Source organism: Solanum dulcamara, chromosome 1 (assembly GCF_947179165.1).
Source record: "Solanum dulcamara chromosome 1, daSolDulc1.2, whole genome shotgun sequence".
In the NCBI taxonomy this organism is placed as follows: Eukaryota; Viridiplantae; Streptophyta; class Magnoliopsida; order Solanales; family Solanaceae; genus Solanum; species Solanum dulcamara.
In genome coordinates, this window is record NC_077237.1 from 87,154,219 (window position 1) to 87,166,269 (window position 12,051).

A 12,051-nucleotide genomic window follows, 5' to 3' on the forward strand; every position below is an offset into this window, starting at 1 on the left:
TTCATATGTTTGAGATGAAGATTTTTATTTATTTTTACTTGCTTTATAGTTAAGTATTATTTATTTTGTTAACATTTGTCTATTGTGTGCTACATATTAACATGTATTACCAATTTTGTAAACAAGAGAGGTGGACGAAGTAACAGCGTTAATTGAGATATTGATAGATTGTTAATATTTATTTAGTTTTATCTGTCTATTTTATGTTATAATTGATTCTACACTTATTTGTAATCGAAACAGATAAATAGTGTATTAATCAATCATAACAAGTAAAGTAACTAAAAGGGACTTACTAAAAAGAGGTATTTTAGTTCAACCACATATTTGTGGTTATTTAATATTACTATTCTGACGATTAATTTGAATAATCAAGAGAAGTACATTTAATTGTTCAATTACTTCAGTAATAATATATGAATATAGTCGTGAGTGGTACTTGTACATTTTTGAGAAACAGAAATTGAGGAATAAATAATTTACTTTATAATAGAAATATCAAGTGAAGTTAGGATCTCAATACTTTTTCTTATATCTGTTAAAAGAAAAAAATCTTTTCTCTAATTCTTTATTTATGGATTATTAATCAATTAATTCACCATCCAACTCTTTCTGATATTCTTAAATAATAATTTAAATAAGAAATATCTTTAGAATAGATAAATCAATCTCTATAGATGCAACATCTTTTTATACTATTGTTTATCAAAGTGTGAATTAAAAAAAATTAAAAAATAATAATAATTAGCACAATCCAATCAATTAGTAAGTTGGTTGATCTGGCCTCACGAACCAAGTCTATTTTGACGGGTCTATTGGTGTCGTTATCTCCTCATTTCTTAGGGTGGATCAAGTAATACTTTTTGCTCAAATGTATCACCACATCGAGTCTGTAATAACCCTGAAAGTAATTTTCGGAAATTTTCATAAAAAGACTATTTTACCCCTCCCGATAGTTTTTCCGAATCATATTTGCTTGATATCTACTGTCGATTCCGTAGTTTTCTTGAAAAAGTTGAGATTTTTGATAAACTTTGAGTTGTAGAGGTTTTGAGTTCATTTGAAGTTTCGAGTCTCATAATAAAATTCCGTCGATTTTATCAATTTCGGAACGTTGAAATTGGTCTAGGAGAATTGACGGGATCACTTTTGAAGTCGTATCGTGGATTTGAGGGGTTGAGTTTTTGGCCATAGGTTTGACTTTGGTCAATATTTGGGGATCAAATGCTCGAAATTGAATTTCGATGACTCCATTGGATTGAGAGAGTGATTTTAGGCCTAGGGAGAGTTTCTGTGTATTTCTCGAAAGCTCCGAGGGCATTTTGGTATTTTGACGCATAACGTTGGTTTAGTTGTGACTTTTTGATTTTCGGGTCAAGGAGGCCTAGAAATCGAATTTTGATGTTTCCGTTAAGTGTAGAATATCGAGTTTAGTGGATATGCATATATAGTTTGTGTATACGGGACCCCGAACGAATTTCGAAGGTCAATTTGAAGACTTGAGACTTAGTGAAAGTTGCTGGTTCTGGTGCCTTCGCTTAAGCGAAGTAGGTGTCGCAAAAGAAATCTTCGCTTAAGAGAACACCCTGTCGCGAAAGCGAAAGATTGAATTTTTTGAAGGGTCGCAAAAGAGACTAAAGTGGTCGCTTTAGTGATGGCACGGGGGTCGCGAAAGCGACCAAGGTCTCCAACTCACTAACCAATTCAGGTCAATTAGAAGACAATCTTTTCATCGAGGAGAGCCTCTTCCACCAGACTACTTTACCATCTTTCAGTACAGGGACTGCTTTCACAAAAGGGGTCGGGGGTCGCGAAAGTAGGGTCCGCTTAAGTGAACCCCCAGCCGCTTAAGCGATATTAGAGAGGTTTAAGGTCGGGGTTTAGTCTTTTTTTCCCCATTTTCAGACCTTGGGAGCTTGAATAGGCGAATTTTGACGTGGAATTTTTGTGTTGGTGATTGGGTAAGTGTTCTTGACCAAGAATTTACATTATCCATCCATTTTATCATAATTTTAGTTTCAAATTGAGGATTTTGGACCCCAAATTTGAGGTTTCGTCAAGAACATGAAATATTCCTTTAAAGGATGATTGTGTCCTGATTTCAACCCCATTTTTCAAAATGGTTTTTACTACTAAGTTTCTAAGACTAAGAGGAATAATTTCATCCAAAAAAAATTGGACTTAAACCCCTATTTTGTGAAGTCGAATTTTGAGCCTTTGACCCTTTTTCGCCGAATTTCACATTTTTAGTATCGTTGGAGTTGGTTTCTGATTGTCAATCAATACTTGAATAGATTGTGCAGATTTAAAGTATAATCGGAATGGCAAGGCATACATGGATTGATTGGTAGCATCTTGGTTAAGGCAAGTGGACTTTTAAAACTCCGTGAATCTCTTAGAATTTTCGAATATCCCATTGTATATGTGTAGGGGTGTAATGGGGAAGAGGTTACGAATTTAATTATGATATGAACTAATCTAAAATAAATTGACGGGGTTAATAAAAGGTGATGTGTGATATTGTTGAGTATTAAATATTATATGCCGTAATGTAGATATCTACATGTATTTGATGAAATACTTGATAGTCTAATTGTGATTGCGGTTTGTCTAAATTGATTATTCCTCATTACTTGTGTGAGCATGCTGTTTGCATTGGTTCTGAAACACTGTGATGAGAGGTATAACATTGTGAGATCGAGGTCATTTTCAGTCAGAGATGTGACATTGCCGAGGTCATTTTCGGCCGGATTACATTGCGGAGGTCATTTTTGATGAGAGCATATGGCCGAGGTCATTTTCGACGAGGTTATAAAACTGGGGTCATTTTTGGTCAGAGATTATATAGCCGAGGTCATTTCCGGTGAGATATTGATAGGTCGAAGTCATTTTCGGTGAGAGCATATGGTCGAGGTTATTTCCGATGAGAGATTGATAGGCCGAGGTCATTTGTGGTGAAATTATATTGCCGAGGTCATTTTCGACGGGATTACATTGCCGAGGTCATTTTTGGCGAGAGCATATGGCCGAGGTCATTTCCTGCGAGGTTGTAGGACTAAGGTCATTTTTGATCAGAGATTATGAGGCCAAGGTCATTTTCATTCAAAGTTTATCATGATGCAGTCTTTCCCGACAATTGCACAAATGCATGATTATTAAGTGTGCATATACATATTTTGCATATTTGTGTTGACAGTTTGATGTTTATTTGTGACTTGTGAGTACTTGTACGATACATCTTGTGATATTGAGCTGTGACCTGTATCTTATTGAATTGTATAGTATGAATTGTTATGTTGGGCTGATTTCTGTGCAGATTGTAGTCTGGAGGTTCGGTTGGGTTGAAAACAGAGTTCGTGTATTTTTTTAGATTTACTTAATTTTTCTAGTTAGCTTGCTGGGTACCGCGTTGTTTGGTATTCACCCTTGCTTCTACACTTGTGTAGGATCCAAGCCTGGACTTTGATCATCGTCTCTTCTCTTGATCATTCGAGGCTTCTGGGAGTTGAGAGAGGTAGCCATTGATATCCAGCGAATTCTCGTACTTCCTGTATTTTTATGCTTTACTCTGTTTGAGAGTTGAATACATATTGAGACTTGTACTTTCATTTCAATTTTTGATATTCAGCGGCTTGTACATGTGACAACCAATCTTTGGGGTAATTTTAAATTGAAAGACTTCCGCTTTTGTTTATTATTTACATATTAGACAGTTTTCGCTTTATTTATCGAAATGTTGGATTTTAAGCTGACTTGTCCGATGGAAAAGGACAGGTTCCATCACACCCGAAATTCGGTTGTGACAGAGACAATCGCCAATTGACATTAATTACATCAGAAATATATATTTCTTTTCATTTATAGGCAAATTCTTGAAATATTGTTATCATATGTAAATTTATAGTCATTCATCAACTTCTCTTCTAAGACTAATTGTTTTATGAGGGTTTTTTCATTTTTGATTCAGTGTCTGATATATATTTTAGATCTCGATTTATTTTGACTAGCATTGAAATCCTTCTTTGGAGGAGGAAAGGGGGGAGGGGTAAATCACGTTTCATCCTCTTCAAATCCTAAGTACTTCTGAAATTAGGTACACAAGATATGTTATATATTGTTGTTGTTGTTCTTAACGATCTTTGATCACTTCTTATAGTCATAAATTAATCCCATATGGATAGATGTAATCACAAAATCTCTTTTTTTATACTCATGAAGAAAATCAGTATATAGGAAATCAATAATCTATATTACATATTACAATAATGCGAAACGATGTGAAGAAAATCACATATAATGTATAGTATCATTTTGCAATGTAGAATGGTATCATTAATTCACATTTTCTAACATATGATCAATAGCACAAAACTTATTTGACTATATCTTGTCAAATATTCTCAAGAATTGATAGAAAATGATGTGAATTCACATACAATATACATAAACATTAAATTTGTTGAATATTGTTGTTGTTGTTATTGTCACATTGATACAGTTATACTATAATAATGTTATTGTTAGTTGACTACTATATAATTAAAAAATAGAGGTTATTTTGACATTGTACATGCTTTTTTTCCCAAGAGTGCATACCCTTAATATTGTATTGTACCAAATAAATTTAGGATATATTTATATATTAAGTTTTAAAATAATAAAATATATATATAGGGCCTGGAGTGATGAATGACTATAAGCCAACATATAATTAACATTCAAAATACCAATTCTGAAACTTATTATATTACTCCTGTTGAAACTAAGTTGTGACTAAAAAGCTACAAGATATATTCCAATGATCTTGATTGGCAAGCTATAAAGATATTCGATATCTTTTTTTTTTTTTGATTTAAATTTATCTTATTGGATACTTAAACTTAGTACACTCAGCTCTTGAGTCCTTTGTTGATTAATTTCTTTTTGATCGTGTGCTTTAATTTCTTAATCTTTCATCAACATTGTTTTACTCTACTATAAAATACAGTAATAGAATTGATCACTACTCATATCGTCTTTCATGATTCCTTAATTCATCACCAAAATACATAGTATCTACTATAAAATACATAGTATCGTATTTTAACTTCTACTTATGATTTTACATGACCATTAAAATAGTAATAATAATCATAATACCGATACAACAACAGAAAAAAAATGATGCATGGGACGGTTTTAAAAAAAAATCTAATTTTAATTATAATAAAATAAATAACTAAAAAATATATATAACATAATTCTTATTAAAAAAAAACTGACTGAATCATATCATTGACACCCCTAAATAAGGAATTAAATAATGTCCATGGGATATGATAAGAGAAATCAAAATAAGAATATACTTTTTGAATTTCAAAGAATATATATGAGAACGTGCCAAACTAATTCTAGAACATTTGAGCTTGTCAAAATCAGAAAACAGAAAGTAACAACTAATTATAGATTCTCCACATGGTAATAAAATACTCATTTCATTCCAATTAATATAATATTGTTCGACTGAACACGGAGCTTTAAAAAAATATCTAAAATTTGATATTTAAAATAAGTATTTATTAAATTTTATGTGACTATAAATTATTTTATTTAGAATAAAGTAAAAATTTAAAGTTAAATTATTTTTAAATATAAAAAATGATATATCACTGGCGGAGGAAAATCTATATATATAAAATAAGACTCGTATTTATCAAACAAAGCAGGAATTTTTTTAATCCAAAACATATACGAAATAACATTCTGAATAGCTTGATCTAAAATTAGAAGTTCGCTCACAATTTTCGTGTATAAAATCGGTAAAAAAATAATATGTATATTATAAATTTTATATAAAGTTCATGTTAGATTTCTGGAAAAAAAATACTCTTAGAATCTCGCTCACGATTTCATGTATAAATTATGTATGAAACATGAATATAACTGTATAGTTTTTGAGTAAAGTTCCTGTTGGTTTATGAAAATTTAATACAACTACAACAACATTGTATACAACACTAATATGGATTTAATACAACTATAACAATATGCAAACTTAGAATACAATTTTCATATAAATTCAATATATAATTAAAATACAACTTTTGTACAAATGTGATACAATTCTACTGTAACTTCGAACTTCAACGAACTAGGATTGAAATTCAGCCAAAGCTAAGTTAAATTTCCAAATTTTAGATTCGAACTCCCCTCGATGATCCAGTTATTTTAAGATATCACCCAATCAAAATGAAGTTTGTTTACTTCAAATCAATTTTTTGAACTTTAGCTTTGAGCTCCTTTAATAGTTGGCATTGGAGTTTCAAGAGGCTGAAGTTTGAAGAAATATCACAACAGTCTAAAGAAAAGTGTCACGTAAATTGAAATTGTAAGAGTAGAAAAATCTTAGTAGCTCAATTGATTAACTACTGAACTTTCATTTTCTTGATGAAGGTTCAATTCCTTGGCAAAAAAACAATTTTGAAGAAAATCAAGTGCATAAAATGCGTGTTATAACTAGAAATTCACAATTCTAAAGAGTCTTGAATTTTCCATAAACCTACCATAAATCTCCTCCCCTATTTCTATTTTCCCTGCCCCCAAATTTATATCTTAAAAAATAAAAATAAAACAAAAAGTAAGAATAAATTATACAATTTTCTAGAAATTGGAAAGTCTTACAAATAATAAAATATTGAGAGCATGAATGAAATCCAAAAGATTTTGTGCTAGTTAGAAAATAGATAGTTAATTAGAAGAAGTATTTAATATGTATATATATTGAATAACATATATACTTTGTGCAAGTTGATTAAACTTGAGATTTTGTTATAATGAAAGAAGTATTAATCAGAGCAAAACCCTTTATTGCTGTTGTATTTCTCCAATTAGGACTTTCAGGAATGTACATCCTTTCAAAAATGGCCTTAAATGAAGGATCAAGCAACTATGTATATGTTGTATACCGCCAAGCTGTTGCCACTCTTTTCATGGCTCCTTTTGCAATTTTTCTAGACAAGTAGACATCTCTCTTCTCTCTTTCTTCTTTTCCAATTTTTCATTAATGTGTGTTTGCAATTTTATTATTTCTATAAATTCGTAATAGCGACTGAGTTGGTACAAGTTACAACATGTAGTATCTCGTAAGGAAGGTCAGGGATCGATTCCCCTTGCCAATGCTTTCTCAGTCGAGCTCATCGATTGCATTGGCCTTGCTTAGTGCGGTTTACATTTATCTTCTGTGTAATCTGCAAGTTATTATTTATTGACTGAGATGGTGTAGCAAGGTGGTATCCCATAAGGGAGGCTAGGGATCGATTCTTCCTGCCAACGCTTTCTCAGTGTAGCTCATCGTCATACCGAATTTGCCTAATACAGTTTACATCTTTTCTGTGTAATTGGCGAGCTATTGACTGAGTTGGTGTAGCAGTTATTATCCCATAAGGAACCCTAGGAAGCCATTCCTCTTGCCAATGGTTTCTCAATCGAGTCTGTCACACTGGATTCGCATGGTGTAGTTTACATCTCCTATGTAATTTGTGAGTTATTGACTAAGTTGATGTAGCAGGTGCTATCCCATAAGGGAAACTAGCTAGGGATCAATTCCTTTGTCAACACCTTTCCAGTCGAGTTCATCGCACCAAATTTGGCTAGTGCAATTTTACATTTTCTCTGTGGTTTACATGCGAGTTATTGCATTAAACGAGAATTGTCAATATTTTCACTAAGAAAATTTAAATATTTGTATATATCTTGACGAACAAAAAAAATAATAATAAAAAAAAAAATATATATATATATATATATATATGATTAGCCACTCTGAATACACAAATGAATGAATGATTGACAAGCTGAATGTCTCTTGCAACAGGGGGAAAAGACCAAAGATGACTTTTTCAATATTTGCTAAGTTGGCACTTCTTAGCATATTGGAGTAAGTCTCAAACAATCAAATTTATTTATTTTTTTCCTTAATGCAATTATATTAATCGAGAGAATTGATTTTATGGTCTGCTTATAATTTTCATTTAAAAATAATTGTTTTTTTATATAAGAGATCTGAAATATACATTTTCTTTTATCTATTTTGTAAAGAGGCAAACGGTCTTAATTCCTCCGATTAGAATTAAAAAAATTTGATCACTTATAAAATGAATAAAAAAAATAATTTCGTCAAATCTTTTAAATGTAAAAATAAATAAATTATAAGTGACCTAAAAAATTAATTCTCTCGTATCTGTTATGAACATTGGTTTTTTTTTTTTTTGGTTTGTCTATCAACAGGCCAGTAATCGACCAAAATCTCTACTCTATTGGCCTAAAATATACAACAGCAACTTTTGCAGCTGCAATGTACAATACTCTTCCTGCCATTACTTTCATAATGTCCTGGATATTCAGGTAATTAATTAGATTATACATGAAATATATTGTCTCATTAATAACTAATAAGTTTGGTTTTGAAATTTCTTTTAAGTAAATTAAAACTCTTACAAAAAAAATGGGGTTTACGGAGGATAAAGTGTACGCACATCTTATTCTATCTTGGGAGGTAGAGAAGTTGTTTTTGATAGACCTTGGGCTCTGAGATTCTGCCAAAAGAAGAATATATTCCTAGATTAAATACTAATGATAAATTTTTTTACCGAGGATATGGCTGTAGATATAGGAGGATATGAAGATTGGATATTAGAATAGAAGGTTAATAGGTAGTCGAGGCATTGTTTAGTTTCCCTTATCAGTAGTAGATTATTGGTATTTCTCCTACTATCATATTCTTCAATTTTACTATTACCTGTTATTTTCTTTGTGTCATTTATCTACTATTTGTAGTTGCTACTATGTTCATGTCTCCCATTATTTCACTACCAGCAAGCAAACAAAGGATTAGCGACAGACAAAATTTTATAGCTAAACAACAAAAATTTCATGCTAATTCTATTTTAGCTATGGATTAGTTGGGAATTGCCGAAAAATTTTGTAACTAATTCCATATTTTCTAGTATCTAGTGTTTTCTCTATACTCCACTTGAGCCAAGAGTCTATCAAAACAACTAGCCTCTCCACCTTAAGAAGGTCGGGATAAGGCTGCATACACATCACACCCCTTATATCCCATAATATTGTTCATGAATAATACTGAATATATTATTATTATTATCGTTTATTATTAATAAACTTTCTAATTTGCACATATATATATATATATTGTTGTATCCTAGGCAGGAGAAGGTGAAGTTTACAAGTATTGGGAGACAAGTTAAAATAATTGGGACTATTGCTACATTTGGTGGAGCCATTATTATGATGATAGTAAGAGGCCCAGAGGTTCAACTATTTCCAACAAATGAATATTATGTCAATAATGATGGATCTGATCAAATAATTAGTGGTGGGATTAATCTTAAAAATGCTATCAAAGGTTCCCTCATGATAATACTTGGGTGTTTTAGTGGGGCTGGCTTCATAATTTTGCAGGTATAATATAAATAATAATCATTACATCGATACGTACTAAAGATTGATATAATGTCTAAATGTTGATAGAAAAACACTAATTCATTGGCGAGTGGTATTTATTAATGTAAACGAAATTGACTGTTATAATGAAATGTTATTATAAAGAATGTTATAGAGAGATTTAACTGTATTTATGCGATTTGTGTAGACAAAGATACTTCAGACATATCCAGCAGAGCTCTCACTCACAACTTGGATATCCTTGTTGGGAACAGCTGAGGGAGCTATTGTAGCAATGATAATGGAAAGAGGGAATACAGCAGTTTGGGCCATAAATTGGGACTCCAAATTTCTTGCTGTTGTATATACGGTGCAAGTACTCAAACTTGGTTTTATGTTTATTGGTTTAAAAGAATAGATAGTAACTCAAGTCGATGATTAAAACCACATATGAACTATCATTTATTTTTTCGAGTTTCACATTTCAACAATCAGGTTTTTCCTTTTTCTACTTTAACTATATATCACCATTCACCATATCAGTTGTTCTTTTTTTCTATATGAGCTATAACAATAGTTAAGGTAGGAAAAAATGGAACAAGTGATAGTTGAGACGTGTTTTAATACATGACGATGATAGTTTAGGTAGGATAAAGGAATAGGTGATAGTTGGGATGTAAAACTCACAAAAACTTGATAGCTCAAATTAATGTGCTAATTTTAACCATTACACTTTTATAAACAGGTTTTTTTTTTCTCAAGGTAACTTAGTGAAAAATTTGTATTATAAAACATGATTATTTTTCACCAATTTTCCACCATACCAGCGAAGTGGAAAAAGGTATGATAAGAAATAGATTCTTATTGAAATACAGAGAAACTTCCTAATTTTTCCGTGTGAAAACACTATTATTTTTTCTTTCCTCATCGAATCCAATCAAAATACCTGTTGAAATATCTATTAAACATTTTTCAATGGAATAACAATGACTTTTTAATAGTGTTATCCCTATTAATTATAACATATATAGTAAACATTTTTCTTTTCTTTTTTATAAATAGTTAACATGAAAAATCAATTCAAAAAAAAGGATCATCGTAATGAAATGTTGTTATAACGAACGTTTGTTGGTTGGTTCAGGGCATATTTGGTTCAGGGCTGGCATATTACATCCAAGGAGTTATATTGGAAGATAGGGGCTCTCTTTTTATCTCAGCCTTCAATCCATTAAATATAATTGCCGTAGCTATAATAAGTTCAATTATACTACGTGAACAAATGAACCTTGGGAGGTACGTAATTCAACTTATAAGCACTTTTAGTTTGATCAAATTCTTTACGATTTTGTTTCTGACATTTTTCGTAATCTCCAAAATATGCTTCTTAAAACATAAGTTTTAATTATCTCTTTATTCTATTTTAGTTATTTATCTTTTTTTTTAATCGAGCACTATCAAAAATAGTCTTTCTATCCTATAAAGGTAGAAGTAATAAGATCTACGTATATTCTATTTTTCTATATCTCATGTGTGAGATTAACTAGATATATATGTTATTGTCCTTTTTACGTAAAAATACTTTTTAAAAAATGTACATTCTTTTATAAAATATATAGTATTAAGGTCATTTTAGCAACAACAAAAAAATGTATTTATCGATCAACACCTTCTTATCAAGGGATCTTTACACTAATAACCAACCGGATTCCCTCTATACTTTTCCTATCTGATATGCATAATTTATACTATATATATTATTCATCTGATAGGATATAGTTGATTTTAAGTGGTTTGTTGGATGACTATTTAGATTAATTATTCTTATATTATTAATCATCAAAGAGACTAGCTAGCCATATTTTTATCGAATTCAACACCCGTAAAATCAACTTTATCCGTATTTAACTACCGATTATGGTACACAATTGTCATTGTTCACACATCATATGTGAATTGGTAGATTTCTCACCGTTAGTGTTGCCAGGCATGTTGCCTTCACCACAATTCGTTATGAGAAATTTTTATATATTTTTTTTTCAAAACATTAGAAATTCTTAAAAGAAATAATTTTGAGCTAATTTTAATTACAAAACTTATTAGTATTAATTCTTTAATTTTTGTAAATTTTGCAGGGTACTTGGTGTGGTGGTGATTATTATAGGCCTTTACATAATCTTGTGGGGTAAAAGCAAGGATCATACAATATTATCTCCATCAAAGGATATTGAACAAGCAATAGTATCACCACAGAAAATATTGTCAAATGAAAACAAATTAATTGACAATAAGGATAATTTAATAAGAAGTCAGAATAATGTTGTTATCAACATCAATCCATTAAAAGAAACAATTGTTAGTGAAATAGAGTGTTGTTGTTAATTTGTTAACAAAATTAATCATAGCAATGTGCCCAAAAATTTTGGCTTGTTTTAAAGACTTGTTAATTATTCTTTCAGAACTATAGAAATTAAAACAATTATATTGTTAGTGTCAGTTGAAAAATAATTTAATCATAATCATCATCTTATTGATAAATACTATAAATAATTTGTTAGTTGCATCGTTTGTAGAAAGACAGTATGACTGTGGTTTGTTGGGTGTGTTCGGTAC

The 12,051-nt window shown here is 30.6% G+C and overlaps 1 protein-coding gene across 1 annotated transcript; it reads left to right on the top strand.

Moving 5' to 3' along the window:
- Window positions 1-6,812: 6,812 nt before the first annotated feature.
- On the top strand, window positions 6,813-11,820 carry LOC129895419 (WAT1-related protein At2g37460-like). Its single transcript, XM_055971139.1, has 7 exons — window positions 6,813-6,997; window positions 7,853-7,915; window positions 8,266-8,382; window positions 9,204-9,459; window positions 9,650-9,811; window positions 10,583-10,734; window positions 11,574-11,820. Exons 1-7 carry the CDS (start codon window positions 6,813-6,815, stop codon window positions 11,818-11,820), a joined length of 1,182 nt encoding a protein of 393 aa, XP_055827114.1.
- The last annotated feature ends 231 nt before the right edge of the window (window positions 11,821-12,051 follow it).

Coding starts and splice junctions, on each gene's coding strand:
- LOC129895419 (XM_055971139.1), top strand. CDS start 6,813: ATGAAAGAAGTATTAATCAGAGCAAAACCCTTTATTGCTGTTGTATTT. Junction 7,916..8,265: donor GCACTTCTTAGCATATTGGA/GTAAGTCTCAAA, acceptor GTCTATCAACAG/GCCAGTAATCGACCAAAATC. Junction 8,383..9,203: donor ATAATGTCCTGGATATTCAG/GTAATTAATTAG, acceptor GTTGTATCCTAG/GCAGGAGAAGGTGAAGTTTA.